The sequence below is a fragment of the Grampus griseus genome (genome assembly GCF_964374135.1).
Source record: "Grampus griseus genome assembly, chromosome: 9".
NCBI lineage: Eukaryota > Metazoa > Chordata > Mammalia > Artiodactyla > Delphinidae > Grampus > Grampus griseus.
The window spans coordinates 40,273,442-40,291,838 of NC_139003.1; the positions used below are offsets into that span (position 1 = coordinate 40,273,442).

Consider the following 18,397-nt stretch of genomic DNA (forward strand, 5'->3'; position numbering starts at 1 on the left):
GTGTGTGAAAGAGAGAGAGTGTTTAAGCATTTTCTAGTTTTGGTCAGTTATTATGACAATTCATAAAAATATAGTTTAAGAAATGTTTGCCACTTAACGCTGTTTCACTGACAGCTGATTCTAGGGAAAAAAAAAACAAAACACTTTAAAGTCTTCCAGATAAAAGCTGCTAAACAAAATGCTGCAGTATATTTAGATTACTATAGCTGACTGTGTTGCTTATCTTGATCTTTCTTGCTGGCTTATAGATACTTTGGGTAGTAACATTAGCATATTTAAACTACGTATTTTTCACAGTGCATTTTACTGCTCTCCTAAAAAATAATCTGCACAAAATACACCAAGTGTTACTATTTTCACTTGCATATGTGATGAAAACTGTGTCTAGCTCTCATTTTCAGTTTCCACTGAAGCCATGTGGTAGGCTAAAAATAAATTTAAAAATTGGGAAAAGCATCTGGCTAAAATTAAATTGTGGGTACTGTAACCACCACAAATTCTTCTTGTCGAAAATTACATTAAGAGAGGCTTACAAACTCCTGAACATTTTACCCAGTAACATTTCGAGCCTAAACACAGTGATGGACTCCATAAGAATATGCCGCTGGCGTTGGCTGAACTGTCTTTTGGTACCTTCTTTTCCACTTAATGGGAATTATGATTCATACTCACTTTTCAGTGGCTACATGATGAGCTGAGACATTTTTGTCTGCCTTAGCATTGATCTTCTTACTTTAGTCAGCATGAATTCATGTTAATTTGACCTTTAGAGACCATGGTTTCATTTGGGTTTTGTAGTTCCTATTTATCCTGCTGAAATTATTCACCTGCTTGATGGGCAGAAAGAGTACACCTTGCCTTTTGTTTCATCTCAGAATTAGAAAGGCACTGCTTTTTGTTAAAAATCTAGGTCTTCACTAAATGAAGTCAATTCTCTTTTTTATTTGCCGTGGGTTCATGAACAAAATTTCTGCAGCGCTAAGCTACCCCTTGAAAGAATGTTAGGTGTTGGGCAGGGTGGAGTTTGTCAGCATCTGAAAAGTCAAGTACTAACACCATGGCATGACTTGGCATCACTGGGGACAATGGAGCTTGTGCCCTTCATATACCCAGCACGGTGAATGGAGAGATGTGAAAGCCAGTGCACAAGGCAATACGATACGATGGAATTCACTACAAGAGATTGGTTTACATTTTCCAGAGCACAGTGGTCCCCAAACCTGAATCGTTGGTAGAATTTTTAAAATGCTGATGTCTGAGCCTTTAAAGAGAAGCTGAATAATGGTATCTAGGAATAGGGTCCAGGCACCTGCAGTTTAAGTAAGCATTTATGATTTGACTGTAGCCACAGGGTATAGAATTGGGAATTATACTATAATCAAGGTAGTTTGGATCTGTAAACTTCACTTGTTGCTGGTAGATTTTTTAAAAAATTACTTTGTGTTTGCCTGAAAAATATGGGTCAGCATATGCTAACTCTTTCACTTTTTACATACACAATAAAAATATATTTAAAAAAACAGCTGTCTCTATTAAATTTGCTAGGAGGTATTAGAGTACCATAAAGAAACTGGCAAGCAGTGTTGCGCTAGCTTTTACAAGTCCTTTCACCTACCTCAGCTGAACTCTCCCTGTAGCCAGAAAAGACGCGCACATGCCCACACTCGATACACACATGCATACACACACTCTTGTTTTAGGCCATGTGCAGCTGGGCTGAGTCTCACCTCCACTCTATCAGTGATGGTATTTTTGTTGATGGATTTATTTTCAGTCCTTCTCTATATAGAACTATCCTTTCTGGATTGTTCCTAACAAAATAGGGCATTAATAAGAGAAGATCGAAGAAAACAACCTGCATTTTTATTCTTTTAAAAGTCCGACACTTGGGTGATGGTCTTCCTCTGCATTGCACATCTTTAGACAGTCTCTCTAGTGACCATGTTAAACACGTGTCTTTTGTAGGTGTCCTATCCTTATCCATCTCTCCAGTATCATGAAAATCTAGCCATGAACATACTCAGGGAATGTGTACAAATGTGTGTGAATTTCTGAGCATTTCAGGGTTTGGAGACCTTCAGACTGTGCAGCTAAGTAGTGTGCCCTTGTACCTGCCATGATAATAATACCTATGGAAATCTAACCTGAGGTCACGTGTTGCATAAAGCATATTTTACATAAATTTTGGCTAGTGTTCCTATTAGAAGAAGCGTGCGTTCCCAGACCATTGTTTTCACTTTCCTGAAATTTTTGTTTTTAAAAGTTTTCACAGTAAATATATTTGTAGTCTTGGAGTGTGGAAAGCCACTCTAAGTAGGGCACAAAACCCAGAAGTCATAAAGAAAAAGATTGATAAATTTGACTACCAAAAAATAAAAACCACCCTACAAAACCTTCCTGTTTGGAAAGAATTCCAGAAACAAAGTCAAAAACAGCAAATTAAGGAAAACAATTGGCAACATGCATGATAAATAGAGGCCTAATTCCTCAATCTGCAGGATCTCGTATGAATAAATTAGCTGCCCCCAAAGCAGATGGCCAAAAGCTATAAACAAAGATGATTTCTTTCTCTCTCTTGATCTATAAATCTCTCTATATAGCCTATCTATAGATATATATAGATAGATGGATCTATATAGATCTATATATGGCTATTTAGCTATAGCTGTATAGATCTATATAGATATAGATACATATGAAAGAAAAAACTCAATCTTTCTCTCAAAAGAGATGAAAATCTACACTCCTAGATAACCAAGGTGTGAGGCAAAGACGCTGTGGTGTCAAGAGTACAAATTGGTACAGCCTCTTTGGAGGGCAATTTAGCTGTATCCACCCAAGCTTAAAATACATATGTCTTTGTCCTAACAATTTTACTGCTGGGAATTTATCCAATAGATAGACTCACAAAAGCACTGCAGTACGCGCGCACACACACACACACACACACACACACCATACACACCCATACAGGGCTGTATGCGTCATTGCTTTCAGTAATCAAAAACTGAAACCTGTTAACTGTCTATCAGTTGGGACTAGTTAAATGCATTAGGTAATAACCATGTGATAGAATACTGTGTAGCTGTAAAAAAGAATGTGTTATGCTGCCTCAGAGGCATCTAAAAATTTTATTAAGTGCAAAAGCAGGTTGCAGAACATTGTGTATGGAGTGACAGCGTTATGCACAGGGAAAGGAGGTATATATGTATGTTGATAAAAGGATAAAAATGATTCTCAAGGGACACAAGAAACTGTTAACATTAGGCTAACTTTATTTATCATTTTATAACTTCTGGTAGTACTTACATATTTCTATACCATGTGCTGGTGTTATTTTTAATTAAATAAATACACACACAAATACATATCATAATGTCACTACCGTATACAAGAGGTGAATCATAACATTCCATGCTAAAACCATTCCAGTATTCCAAACTATTAGATTTTTTAAGAGCCGTTTTATATATGACCCGAGCTCTTCTTGCCTTTTATCCCTCATTTGGCCCGTGTGGACATATTAAATAAAACTGCTGATCCAGTATCTACTGTTGCTTTGTCAGCTCTAAGCATAACCCTGCCTTTCTGTTCTCTCTCGTTTGGAGAAATGATATTAGAGGCATCTGGGTCAGAGGGCTTGTCACACTGATTTTGGGGGCCAGTTACCCTAGCTAAAAGAAAAGCAGTGTTATCTCACTCTCTCTGTGGATTCAGGTTAGCAGAGATTCTTAACAGGGAGGCCATTAAAATTTTTGGAACCAATTTCTCTCCACGGAGCTGAGAAACTTGAAAAGAATTGTAAGCTGTCTTAAGTTCTATTTCTCTCCATTGCCCTATGAGCCTAACTCAGAGAGAAGCCAGTGGAGGCTTTTAGGCAGAGGAGTGACAAGATCACTCTGGCTGCTGCCCAAGAACAGACTGTAGGTGGCAGGGGGACAGGTTAGGAGCTCAGTGCAGCAGTCCTGGCAGATGAAGATGGTGCGGGCTGCCTGCGTTGTAAGGATGCGGAGTGTCTGAAGGAGCGTTAGAGGGCAAGCGCTAGCACTTCCTGATACTTTGGATGTGGTGCCCCTTGAGAGAGGCTGCGAGGATGGCCCGGTATTTGGGCACAATAAACAGTAGTGCTGTTTACTGGAATAGAAAGTTTGGGAAGGGGAAAATGAAGAGTTCGAGATGCCTGTTATGTGCCCATGAGCACAACATGTCAACCAGGCAGTTAGGAATGTGTGTCGGGCAGCCTGGAGAATACAGGTGTGCCAGCCATCACAGGTACGTGGCATGGAAGGCCATGCGCTGGGTGAGGTTGTCTGCCACAGGGAAGGCAGGGCCCTGGGCACACTCTCAGGTTTGGAGGAGGAGCTGACCAAGAAGCCAACAGAAGAAAGTGCCTCAAGGAGAAAGAAAGGAACACTTAGGTGTGCTGAAGGCTGCTGAGACAGTAGGAAGATCAGATGAGTGAGGAGGGTGTGCTGCACAGAGGTGTTGGTAGCATTATGGAGCTGCTGTCTGCGGAGGCAGGGGTGAGGGTGGAAGCCTCGTGGAGGTGAGGAGAAGAGAGAGTATGAGGTGAGGTGAGTTGCAGCTTTAGACCCACTCTTTGTTCCAGAACTTTTGCAGAGAGTGGAAGCAGTGAAATGAGGGCCTGGCTGGAAGTGAATTGATTGGCTCAATGTACAAAGGTTTGTACATTTCTGTTTGTTTTTTTAAGACAGGACCAACCTATTAGATATGTTTGCAGCTGGAAATGATCCACTGCAGGGAGAGAAACTGATGTACGGGTGAAAGGGGGACAAAACAGAAGCAGAATACCTGAGAAGGTGAGAGGGTAAGGGCTCTAGAGCTGCAGGGAAAGATTGACCTTGGATAGGAAATAGGGGCCAGGTGCATAGAATCAGGAAGAAGCAAAGCGTGAGAGTAGAGACCCTGGGCCGTGTCCTTGGAAATAAGAAGATGAAGGAACTCTGGCTGTGCTTTTTGAAGTAGGAAGGTGCAGGAACTCCTGGCTGACCGCTTTGATTTCCTCAGTAAAATGTGAGGCAAGATCACTGGTGTGAGGGAAGCAGGGGATGGGGGAGTTTAAGGAGAGAAGAAAAGGTGTGAAGGAGTCATTTTGGAGGGACATAGCAGCCATTCTAGGAAAGCGTAGTCTGATTGCTGGGCAATATTGAGTGTACATTTGAAAATATCTGTGAAACCTGTGATCCTAAGGACATTTTAGATTACTTCTTAATTGGTATCACGGACCCGGAACCATTCTGGAAGTTTCTTGGGAATAATTTTAAGTAGGACCTTAAAGAACAGAGATGGTAAATACCTGGCACACCTGTACCGTACATACCTGTTCTGTGTTCACCTGTGATCACTCGGAGGCTGTTTCCCTCTGAGCCCGGGCCCAGAACTTTCTCAGTCCAGGACATTAGGCAGTCACACTGAGCTGTTTGAGGGGCTCAAGGCGAAACTTGTTTTCTATCCTTAGCACAATTCCAGAAAATAAAACTTACTATCTGCTACAATCACCCATATAGCTGCTAGACTCTTTTCAGTTGTGCTAACTGCTTGAAAAATCAGAACTAAGGTTATTTTATTTTTTAATAATGTAGATTTCCCCCCAAACATAAAAATATTGCAGACTCATGGAATATTTGAAAAGTGAAGCCTGCTACAAAACATTATGTAGAATATTACAATTCATAAATAACAGTGGGTCATATCTTGATTTGTTTCCTTGGGTTGTATTTATGCAAATATGTGTGCATAATATTCATTTATTTCTTCAAGCACTTAGTGGAATTTTTTTGAACTCCTGGTAAATGCCAGGCTCTGTTCTAGGTACCGGAGATAAAGTGGTGAGCAAATCTGACATACTTCTTCTCCTTTACATTCCAGTGGATACACGCCCACACCCATACACATATACCTCTGCCCCTCAAACAAGAAAATATATTTGCATCCTCCCCTTTCTCCTAATATTCCATCATGAAGATGTGCCCATGCTATCCTATATTCTCTGAAAGTTTCATTTTTAATCCCATATGATATTTCATCCTATGACTATATCATGAGTTTTTTAACCATTGTCCTATTGTTGAACATTTTGGTGGCTTCCAGGGTTTGAATCTAATGCTATTTTGAGAGCTCCAAAGGTACCACACATCTGTCTAGATATCTAAATGCATCCTTTCAGTCAGGGATGCTCATCACCACCCAGGATTCCTCCAGCTCCGCTGCTCATGAACTCCTTAGGCCGCCTGGCCCAGTCGGCTTGCCTGTCCTCACCTCCTGCCACTTTCTCCTTTTCTCTCCAACCCCAGATACATTGGTCCTCCTTCTGTCCCTCCAGACATGACGGACTTGTTCCTCCTGTACCTCCTTTGTACTAACCATTCCTGCTGCCCAGAATATCTTCCTCGGCCCTTGCCTGATGTGCCTGACTCCTTGGCAATCAGATCTCTGCATCAATGTTGCTTTTTAGGCTGCTTGTCCCTGAAAACCACTCCATCTTAAAAAGCCACCCGTCACTATCTCATTCCTCTTTTAGGTTTTGCTATGAACTCAGCGATATTTAATTTCTTACTGTTAATTTGTTTTATTGTCTGCCCCCCACCTCGAGGACGTAAGCTCCAGGAGGGCAAGAAGCTTGCCTCCTGTTTGTTGCAGAATCCTAAATATATAGAGCAGCGCCTGGCTCAGAGTAAGCTTCCAGGAGTATTTGTTGAATCAGTGAGTGAGGATTCTGTCTTTGATTTTGAAGGGGCATAGCTGCCCAGGCTCTATCTTAGCTCCAGCATGGACAAGCTGTGTGACCCTGGGCAAGTTACTTAACTTCTCTACACTTCCATTTCCTTTGTAAAATGAAGATAATGAAAGCTCCTGCCTGATAGATTGAATGAAGTCCTTCAGGAAGATATTTTGAATAGTGGCTCATAAAAAACACTAGGTGGGAATTCCCTGGCAGTCCAGTGGTTAGGACTCCGCACTTTCACTGCCGAGGGCCTGGATTCGATCCCTGGTCGGGGAACTAAGATCCTGCAAGCCACGCAGCGCGGCCAAAAACTGAAAATCTCTAAGTAACTGTCAGCTGTTTTTATTAGTGGTATTAACAGCACCAAACACTATTAATTATGACAATGAAATCATTTTTGAGTCCTCATTATTATCATAATCTCTATAGTAAATGCAGACTTCCTGCTGGGAGAAAAATGTATTTTTCAAGGAATTCAAAGTGACTCACTTGGTTTAAATATTGTATGTTACTGTTAATGCTGTATCTGCATTTGAAAATTTTGGAGAATGGTACATCTTTGAACAATGTAGAAAGATAAATAAAGTGATTCTCCCTTTCTAAACAATGGAATTTAGGGTTTGAGCCGTTTGTCAGCTATATGGGTATCAGTGAACGAGTAGGAAAGGTTCTTACTCTCCTGCACCTTCCTTTGCTTCCTTCTTCTATTCTAGTTTCTGATGCAAAATGTCAAGTTTTGGTTATAATTACATGGGAGACCATAGTATATGTCTCTGACCAAGTGATAGCAGTATGGGTTTCATCTGTCTTGGTCACTGAAGGATTGCATTGGTTTCCCTGCTGAATCCCCTTCTTTCTGCGGGGCTGCTTCCAGGTGACAGTGAAGGGAAGCTGGACAGGGAGGAAGGGGGCACTTGGGGTGGAGTCCCTTTGCTCACAGTTCCTGTGTGGGTTCTGTTTTTTCTGCTCTGCAATCTTAGCCCTGTTATAGTTCACATGGGGCTCCTCTGATATTTCTAATCAGTTTCTGTTTGGGAGAAGATGCCTCATTGTTGGGGTCAAATATACCTTCTTCCCCTTTCTCAGAAATATGACAAGTTTCAAAGGAGAATATGAGAATGGCAGAGTGCTTCAACCATTGCAGTTTTGAGTTAATAACTACAAAGATATTCAGTTATTTCTATTAAGCAAAAACACAGGCAGAAAAATTTATTATCTTATTTTTCCTACCTTCTGTCCCAACTGAAAGGTAGATATGGAAACCTTGACTGGGTGAATGAGAAATACAGAAGACACATTATTATCTAGAAGTTCAGCTCCTCCAGTATACTTCTGTCCTGCATGTAGAAGCAACATGCAAATGCCTTAAAAAGGGGAACTTTAATTGGAGACAAAGCTGCTAATTTGGTTGCCTAATTATTTAGGCAATAGCTAATGCACAGTGAAACACGAGTTGTTGAAAAGTGGAATTTACAAGCCGCATTGTGCTGTGCTGGAAGACTTTCCGAAACTCAGAAAGATGATTTGGGTGTCTAATGAAGCTTTTAAACATTGTGTGTAGGCAGTTATTACTCAGAGTATTGACGGAATGGGTGAACATGCTGTATAAATTTGTGTAATTGCTTAATTAAGCAAATAGCTTTCTGTCATTTATAGATAATAATTTTACTTAAAAAGTAAACATTCTCCCCTCCGCACTGCCATACCCGCTCCATTTCTGGGGTTTTACTGTTCTCGGGTTCTTGCTTCTCCTTGAGATGGGAATATGGGTCCTGTCAAAAGAGGGCAACTGATTCCCGCTGTGAAATTGACAGGCATTGCCTGAAGGTGGAGTCATTATGATTGGAAACCTGCCCTTGGTTTGTAATACTCATCCGGTCTTGTGCTTTTGGCCTTTGAGTCTTCATTTCTCAATGAGATGTTAATATTTTGTCTGTTGTGGTTTCCTCCGTGAATACTGTGCTTTGTTTTTGTCCCCGGTGAGGCTCAAAACGCCCACCAGCTCCATGAACGAATCCAGTCGTCGAGTATGGACGCCAAGCTGGAGGCCCTGAAGGACTTGGCCAGCCTCTCCCGGGATGTCACGTTTGCCCAGGAGTTTATCAATCTGGATGGCATCTCTCTCCTCACGCAGATGGTTGAAAGCGGCACTGAGTAAGCATCTTTTACCTAGACTTCCAATCTGTCCTGTACTTTGTAATGTTTTGGGTATTTGTTACTTTTCTTGTACTTGCAATTTCTAGTTTTAAATGCCAGGAATTGTCTAGGCTCAGGGAAAAAAAAATGGCGTTTAAGATAATGTGTGGTCTGTGGTTTCGTAATGTATCACTATGTTCTCCACCCACCAACTAGCCATTATCTAAGACAATCTCTGAAATTTTAGATTTATAAGGAAAAATATTAGTCATTATCTCTAAGGGCCTTTCCAACACAAATTATAATTCTTCAAAATATAAATCCCTCACATCCTTTGCTTATCCCTAAAAAAAGATTTCCTTCCCTGACTCCATTTTTTTAAAAAGTTAGAATACCTCCTTATGTTTCAAAGTCTTAAACCAGGTCAAAATAACATCCCTGAAGTAATTTTTAAAAAAATTAACACTTGACTGATGAAATACATGTCCTTAATTATTTATCATTAAGTACAATAAACATTTATTAGGTACCCATTGTGTGCAAAAAAGTGGAAGTTGGGAAAATTTTAAATGATGTGAACCTTGCCATCTAAATATTTATGGAGGCAGAATTCAGTTGAGGTACAATTCCTCCTGAGGGCTGGGAGTCTAGAGGTTGGACCAGTTACATCTCATGGAACCTTATAGGGGGGTGCGGGGGGAGGTATCAGTGAATGGGCCTTGAAGGAGTTTGAGTTCTACCATGAGCAAGGAAGGAATGGGCATTGGGGAGCTCACCTTCTCAGGGTAGGGTTTGATCTCTGGTATGATTCTCTGGCTACAGAGCCAGATGGGTCTAGCTTTTACATGTGTGGACAGATAACTCCCTTGACCACAGAATACCAGGGTAGGGGCCACAGGACACTGCTCATTTCCGTATAGTCAGGTGCAACTGGTGAAGACTGTTAGAGCATGCCAGTTAGAGCATGTGAGAATGCTGAGCCAGCTAACTGCATAGTAATTTGCTAAATAAATAATGTGCAGAGTTGAGATAGGCATTTGTTAGGAAAGAATAAATAGCATTTAGAATTGGGGTGTAAACCTGGGCCAGTTAAATCTCTCTTCAGTACGTGGTGATTTAAAGAATGACCTGCTGACTGTACATGGTAGAGACCTATCTTGACCCACTCCCTTCCTTCCTTCCTTTCTTCCTTCCTGTCTCCTCCTACACTTGGCATTATTTAGCCTCTGTAGTTGGCACTAATGAAGATTCTTTTTTTCCCCTCATTCAAAGAGAGCATGTTTTATAACAGCAAGAATATCTCCTGTATAAGAATGTTCTCTAGAGTTTGGAGTTGGAGGCCTTCATAAAGAAGTAGAGAAAATATCTAGGAGTGAATGGGGGCAGGGGAGTCAAATCCAAGAGGACTGGCAGGCAGGACTGGGTGATCTGGAAAGGCTCAATTGTAGACAGGTATCATTTATTTTTTTGATGATGACTAAAACTCTGCTCATTACATTTTTGGCAAACATCAGCTTAGAGTAGGGCAGAGAATCTCAAATCCTGGGTGTTACCAGAATCCAAAGTGGTTACTGAAAAATGGGGGTTGGAGCTTGAAACAGCTTGAGGAGAGTTAAATTAGTTTAAGGATCCAGGAGACTGGCCCAAGGAAAAGGAGAAAGAGGGTTCTGTCTTTGGTGGACGCTCCAGCTGAAATCCAGGGTAGCGCGTGTCAGACCCCTCGTTCCTTGTTACTAGTGAGCAGTGGATTGCGAGTTGTGATTGCAACCACCTTCCCTGGTAACTGTGGACAGCTCCATGGGACTGCCACGTGTGGTAGACCCCTCTTCACGCCCACCACTGCTTCTGGTGGGACAGTGAGCCCTGGGAGCTTCTGCCTCCATCACATTTACAAGGTGTTAGATAAAAATGTAAACCTGTCCTCATGTTTATTGATTTATCTAAGTCCCAGCCATTGATGTATCAAAAACACGGCATCGGAGCCAGTCATAATGGAACCTGCTAATATTAGGTGGTTCTGCCACAAATACCTAAGTATCCAGGGGCTTAAGCTCTGGAATATTCAGAATGACATTGTGTTAATACTTCCAAATTTATCAGAATTGCAATTAATTACAATTACAGTGGTACATACACTGATAGCCAGAGTCCATGTGATATGCGCCCTGAATAGAGGACTGGAGCTGAGCTCCAGTACCTCTGGAGGTTGGCAGTTATATATTTGACAATGAGGGAAAATGCATGTTAGGGGCTTTACTTTTTTAGTTTCTCATTATATTTGTTTGCTAGTGCTTCCATAACAAAATAGCACAGACCAGGTGGCTTAAAGAACAGAAATTTACATTCGCACAGTGCTGGTGGCTGGAAGCCCAAGATCAAGGTGTTGGCAGGTTTGGTTTCTTCTGCAGCTCTCTCCTTGATTTGCTAATGGCCACCTTCTTCCTAAGTCCTCACATCATCTTTCCTCTGAGCACAAGCATCCCTGGTGTCTCTTTGTGTGTCTAAATTTCCTCCTCTTATAAGGACACCAGTCAGATTGGATTAGGACACACCCTAATGACCTCATTGTAACTTAATCACCTCTTTAAAGGCTCTACCTCCAAATACTGTCCCATTCTGAGGCACTGGGGGCAGGGATTCGACATATGAATTTGGGGGGGGACACAATTCAGCTGATAAGACTCATCAAAGGGACACTCCCACCTTGTGCTCCAGAAGAGAAAGAGTAAAAACTGATACTATGTATTGTCTTGTCAACATTAGGACTTTTCATCTGTGCTGTTGCCTTACTCTATAATTCATCTTGACTTACTGAGTGACCCAAAGACTGATCACTGGGGACAGGAGGTCTGAATTATATCTCTATGTTTCACATGTTAATACTGAATTTACTTTATGTGGACCACAGTAACTGAATTCTTTTTTTCTATACTGTATCATCCTCATTAATATTTTAATTATTTATAATCTGTAAGCCATCCCAATTTGTTACATGCAGCCAGATTTCAGACAGATGAGCAAAACTCAAGACCAGATCTTGGGTGAGTTCCGGTTTACATTGTCTCTTACACTTTCCCAACACACTATGTTACTGGGAAGGGATGATGTCTCTCTGAATCACCTTAGTGTGTGCCCTCATCACCATTTTATATAAGTTATAGGTCATGCTACACTTAGGGATGGAGGAAAGAGGGCACTGGTGCTGTACAACCTCCTCCCTTCCTTCTGCAAGGTCCTGCAACTCATGCTAAGAAGCTGCTCATTTAATGCACAGCTATTTTCAGATCTTTTGCTCAGATGAAAAAGAAAAGAGAAAGACACTTTTCTTAAAAGGAAACCCGGCTTCTCAATTAAACTTAAACAAGACTTTAATTAATTAACAGGAAACCTCTGGAATATAAACGGCACAAATTAAATAGACCCTACAATTTGGAAGGCATTTACTTATGACTCCTGGGCAGACTTCCAGCTGGGAAGGGCAGAGGTTTCCTGAGCAGGACCTGTGGAAATTTTTAGGAAACACTGAAGAAATGTAGCTGGAATTTTTCTGCTTACTTTGAGCTGTAATGAGATTCAAAGATACACTTGCCTGTTTGCCATTGCCCAAGGCTGAGCTTTTAAAGGTCTCTCTCCAGCTGGTACCAGGAGCGACGATGGGGGGAAAATTAGCCACAAAGGAGCAAGGGGAAGTGTCACTTTGGCAGAACACAGTGTCTAAAACTTGAATTTTAATCTTTCCATTCTTGTGGAATTTTGAAATTCCATGTCTAGTTTCAGCTTGAAACATCGATGTAGAAGCAAATAAATTTGTGGGGAAACTTGTTTCCCCAACCTGAGCCAGGAAATGGTGCCCATTGAGGAATGGGCAGTGGTTTTTTGTAAAGATTTCTCAGAAATTATATATTTTATTTTATTTGAAAGAAAAAATATTGTACCTGCAACTCTAAATCCATTGTAGTGAATAACACTGCTTTTCTTTGGGTTTTAACAAAACACTGTGTTCTTTTTCTATGCTGCTATGCACATAGACAATTGGACAGTTTACCCTGTGCCCTTCTACTGTTCACCCATCAGAAGAACAGGGGGAACATTTCCAAGAATGAAAGGATCCTTATAGTTTCCCACTTGGCAACATGACAGGAAAATTATGCCCTTGGAATATGAGTAAGCAGTAGCAACACTCTGGCAGAAAAGTTAAGAGTGAAAGAAATTAAATTCACATGTTTACGAAAAACTCATTTTTTTTGAATTAGCTTTTTCTCCTTAATAAAAAAAAATACATTTATTGTTTAAAAAATAAGTATAAATAAGCAGAAGGAGGAGAATAAGAGTCATTTGTAATCTCCCTTTCCAGAGACAAATATTTTTAACATCTTGGTGTATATTGTTTTTGTATATGCTTTTAGATACACACGCACACACATACACTGGCTTTACAAAACTAGAATTATATTATTCATGCTCTCTGTAGCCTGCTTTTTGTACCTAACAATATTCCCACGTGGTTAAATATTATTCCCCTCATCATTTTTGTTATCTGCCTATTAATTCATTTTTAAAGCTCTGTTGAGGTACAATTGATATGCAATGTAATAGGAGAATTTCAAGGATATGCAGAGTAGAGTTAACCATTCCCCTGTTGTTGGATATTTACACTGCTTTCAGGTTTTTTCAGGATTATGAACATTCTCTCATCAGTTTTTCTTTCAGCAGAATCTCTGTGAATATTTATTCTGTTGGAATAAAATTCCCGATTCAGAGGATATACACATGTTGAAGCTGTGTTAAATTAAGAACAGCCCCATAGCTTGTTGACGTGTCCTAATTTGTACTTTACCATTCATATCGGGGGTATGTCCATTCCTAACACCCTGGGCAATACTGGGCTGGCGTTTCCTTAGGGATTCTAGCTTTCCTAAGAAAAATAGCAGTGAGGTATTTGAGGAGCTTTCACTGATCTGGGGAATTTATAAGTACTTTTCATTTGCTTGGTTGGTCATTTCTCCGAAATTGGCTGTATTAGGAACAGGTCAAAGAGTCCCGTAGTTGTTTTAGAGATATGTAAAGCCCTTAAGTAATTGTCTTAAAAACAAACCACATTTGCTGTATAAACTATCAATCCCCTCCGCATTCTGTCATATAGATGACACAGATGAGGATGTTTGGGTGTATGTATAGCTATGTGTGTTTGTGTTTATAACAGTTGTCATTGTTAGCACACGAACAGTTTCATATTAAACTTCGATTATTCAGATTGTTTCCTCCTGGCTGGAATCAGAGCTGTGACTGTTTCTCAGGAGATGTGAAAATTGAGTTATGACCTGAATTAAGCACCCTGAAATGATGTCTTGGCTTTGATGTTGCCTGGCACCCACACTTGAGGATGGATTTGTAGGTTTTATTCATTTAGCAAAGTATATATTATTTAAGTGCTGAATATTCCTGACACTGGGTTAGGCACATGGGTGTATGTGTGTGCGTAGAAAATACAAACATGCATGACAGTTTGCGACTACGTGTGACATTTTTTGAAATTTTGTCTTCACACAAAAGATGAATTTCTTTTTTGAAAGTAACTTTGTTAACCTCCACGGACATGGATTGTTGGCTCTAACTCATGCTGTCGCTTCTGAGAATTCAGTGTCTCTTATAATCCTTGGTTGTTCTGGAAGGTCCAGGCCAGGCCAAATTCATCAGCGACTCTTTGCCAGCCGCCAAGCACAGGTCACACCATGTGTGTCTTGCACTTCACCTCGGACAGAGGCCATGGGGAGGAGCAAGTACCTCCCCAGACAGAGTCGGAAAGAACCTGCTCTGTGTGGTCTGTGGGCCCCAGCTGAGAAGCCTGCTGCGTCTTCCCAGCTCCCTCTGTCTGCTCTCCTGGAGCTGCAGTTAGCAGAGCTCAGGGAGTTCCAACTGCAGCAGCCCTTCTGGGGCCCTGCCAGAAATTTGCATCACAAACGCTAAAGGGGCCAACCGTCTAGGGCTTTGTCGGGGGTTGTGTGGCAGAAAATCCCTTATGCTGGAACTCCGCCTGGCCATCCCTTTTTGCTTTGTTTCTGTGTCTTTGTCTATCACTCTGGTAATGGAAATGAGAAGGGGTCACACAGCCTGTTTAAAGAAGAGATTATCTTCTGCTAGGGAAGAGATGCCATAGCTTGGGCTGAGGTGAGGGGCTTCTGATCACTGTGAAACATCAGTCTTTCGAGAATCATTTGTTCTCCAGATATGTTTCTTTTAAAGTGAGTATATATTGAGAGAGAGAGAGAGAGAGAGAGAGAAACTCAGTTAGGAAAACAGACATCACAACAAAAAGTTCGTCTTCTGCTTACGTTTACTCTGAAGCCAAAGTGAGGAAGTGGAGAAGTAAGAAACACTGTTTAGGCAATGAATTTCTTTCTGCACTCTGGTCAGGGAGAACTTTCTAAGGCCAGGGTCTGCTACAGGGGGTAGAACACATAGATAAACCTAAGGATGCTCAGGCCCTAAGCGAGAAAGTTATTTTGGAAAATTGCAGTGACTGCTTTATATGTTACACACACACATCCCACAGCATTAATTTTGTAGCAGTTCTGTTAAAAGATTAACTGAGGCATATTAAAAATTTTTAGAGTGTATTTGAGCAAAAATCAGTTAGAATCGGTCAGTGCCAAACTGGAAGTGGTTAGGAACACTCTACCCACCGGGGCTGGTGGGGGAGAGGGAAGACTCTTGTAGAGAAGAAATGGAAGCAAAGCAAGGGAGTTGTTGGATTAGCTGTAGTTTAAAGTCTAGTTGGCTGTTTGTGATTGCTTGTCCTTAGGTTTCCATTTCCTAACCTGGAGGCATTTGCAGGTTTAGGGTTTTAGATTGCTTTTACAGGCCTCCAGAGCATTAGAGCCCCTTCGGTCTAAAGGCCTCCTTGTTCAATTAATTTAACAGTTCCAGACTTAATGGAGAAGTTGCAAGATCAAGTTTCACCAGTTGTCCTGTTTGTGTCCTTTACAAAGACCTAACTCCAGAGAGCCCCTGGCACCCAGTTGTCCTGTCTTCTCCTAATTGTTGCAGGAAGGGGGGGACTCCTTCCAGGGCCCGAGAGTGGGCTCTTGTCTAACACTCAGAAATGAATTGTCCTAGGAGACACATGTACTGACAAAGCAAAAGACTATTGGAAAGGGGAGTCCGGGCAGAGAGCAGCAGGGTCAGGGAAGCTGGGAGAGCTGTTCCTCCACGTGGCTCACAATCTCAGGTTTTATGGCAATGGGGTTAGTTTCCAAGTGGTCTCTGGCCAGTCATCTTGCTTGTGCTCATATTTGGACTGACTCGGGGTCCTTCCTGGTGGCACGTGCATCTCTCAGCCAAGATGGATTCCAGTGAGAAGGATTCTGGGAGGTTGATAGGACATATGGACTGGCCTCTCCTCCCTCCTTTCGGCCCCTCCCGAATTCTCCCGGTTAGTTTTTGGTGGCAGCACCTTATCAGGACCTCTTGTTGCCAGACAACTCATCCAAGTGCCTGGCCAAGGCGGGTGGTTTCAGTCTCTTGCAATCTGGAGCTATTCCTTAGTCTTTCCTTTTCTCTCATGGCTTTGACATTTTTTGAGATTAGAGGTGAGCCATTTTTAGAATATTCCCCAGTTGGGGTTTATTAAAAGGTAATTAATTAAAAGGTAATTATCAGGGAAAGATAAAAGCATGGCTTTCATAGAGATTATAAAATTGAATATGTGTTAAAAGATGTATTTTACTCATCTGATATGAGGGAACCAGGGAGATGTTTTCACTGGTTCAAAGGGAGAGTCAAAAGGGCACAAATTTATATGAAACAGAGCAATGTCGAAGTGAATTGCAAATGGAGACAAAACTGGTTTTTCACTTGCAGGGAGGAAGTTAATTAAATCACCACTAGGCAGGACAAAATATACATATGCATCAGTTACCTACAGCTTAAAGACAGCAGGGCTGGAATCAGGGCTGGATAACCCAGAAGAGTAAGCCAGAGACACTGCATAGTTTCCTACTGAAACACGAAGTCCTTTTTCTACAGGTTTCTCCAGTGTTTTCTTCTTTTAGAAAACATATGTCTTTGGCTAGAACATCACAGATGCTTGTGTTTATTTCATTGCATCCTCTTAATGGCACATGATGTCTCTTTGTCTTATTACTGATGTTCACTTTGACCACTTGTTAAGATAGCGCCTTCCTGGTATCTCCCTGTAATGCAATTTCACCCCTTTGTAAATAATTAAGAAATAATTTTGGAGTAGTTACACCATGGGAAATGGAAAGTGGTACAAATCAGGTTTGTATATTTTCTTCCAGAGATTTGGTTCTTCAACGATACTAACACACCACTCTTTAAAGCAATGTAGGCCAATTTGTTCCCTGTTTTATTCATTGGGCTATAATTTATCACTATTATTATTTATTTTGATGTCCAGTTTGTCCCAGATATGGCTTTGCAAACTTCATCAAGCTGTATTCTGTGTCCTGCCTTGTCTCCCATTATTCTTTGAGCATTTCTGTACTTTTTGGCTCAGCGAAATTTTCCAGGCTTATCTACATCTTTCCAGCCCTGGACCGAGTCATTTCTCCAAGGAACCCCAGTTCCTTTTAGTGGAGGGTAGTGTTTGGCTCTTGCAAAAGGGCCCAAACTCTGCTCAGGCCTCCTTCCCCATGGCCACCTACTTCTTCCACTCTGCCCAATGGCTATTTGAAGGAGAAGGAAAGGAATCTAACATATATGTGGATGAAAAATGTCTGCCTGCCATATCAGTAAACAAAGGACATTGTGGCCATCACGTCATCAGCCACTGCAGCTGCCTCCCACCACCCTGAGGGGGTTCAGGATGGAGAAAAGCAGGATACTGGCCCTAAATCGCTAAGGTGCATGTCAAAGGAATGATTTCAATGAGCCCAGACTGTTGCATCTTCTCATATATGGAAAAGCACTAAATCCATTAACTTAAGATGTCTGGTTTTTCTTTAGTTAACCATAATCTTTTGATGTTCTGACTCCCTGGTTTATTGCAAAACTCCTATGTGTCCCGGCTCCTCCCTTTCCTCTTTGGAGCCATCCCTCAGCACTATCTGAGAGGCTGCCTCTGGGACTGAGTCCTCAGAAAGTCCAGCGAATAAAATATAATTCTCAACTTTTAGGTAGTGCATTTTTTCTATATATATCAAATATATATATATATATTTTTAAATAAAGGCAGGTTAAGGAGGGGGAAGGGCGCAGGAAGAGGAAGATCACCTTATATACATTTTTAACTCCCCAGGTTTTTTTTTTTTTTTTTTTTTTTTTTTTTTTTTTTTTTTGTGGTACGCGGGCCTCTCACCGCCGTGGCCTCTTCCGTTGCGGAGCACAAGCTCCGGACGCGCAGGCTCAGCGGACATGGCTCACGGGCCCAGCCGCTCCACGGCATGTGGGATTTTCCCGGACCGGGGCACGAACCGGCGTCCGCTGCATCGGCAGGCGGACTCTCAACCACTGCGCCACCAGGGAAGCCCTAACTCGCCAAGGGAAGCCCTAACT

At 41.5% G+C, this 18,397-nt stretch overlaps 1 protein-coding gene across 1 annotated transcript in view; it reads left to right on the forward strand.

The window, feature by feature from the left end:
- The window catches only part of ELMO1 (engulfment and cell motility 1), a 541,972-nt gene that overhangs the window by 159,328 nt on the left and 364,247 nt on the right, over positions 1 to 18,397 (forward strand). Inside the window, exon 6 of the mRNA XM_082662078.1 lies at positions 8,730 to 8,899. Coding sequence (XP_082518204.1) covers positions 8,730 to 8,899 — 170 coding nt within the window. The remainder of the gene's footprint in view (positions 1 to 8,729; positions 8,900 to 18,397) is intronic.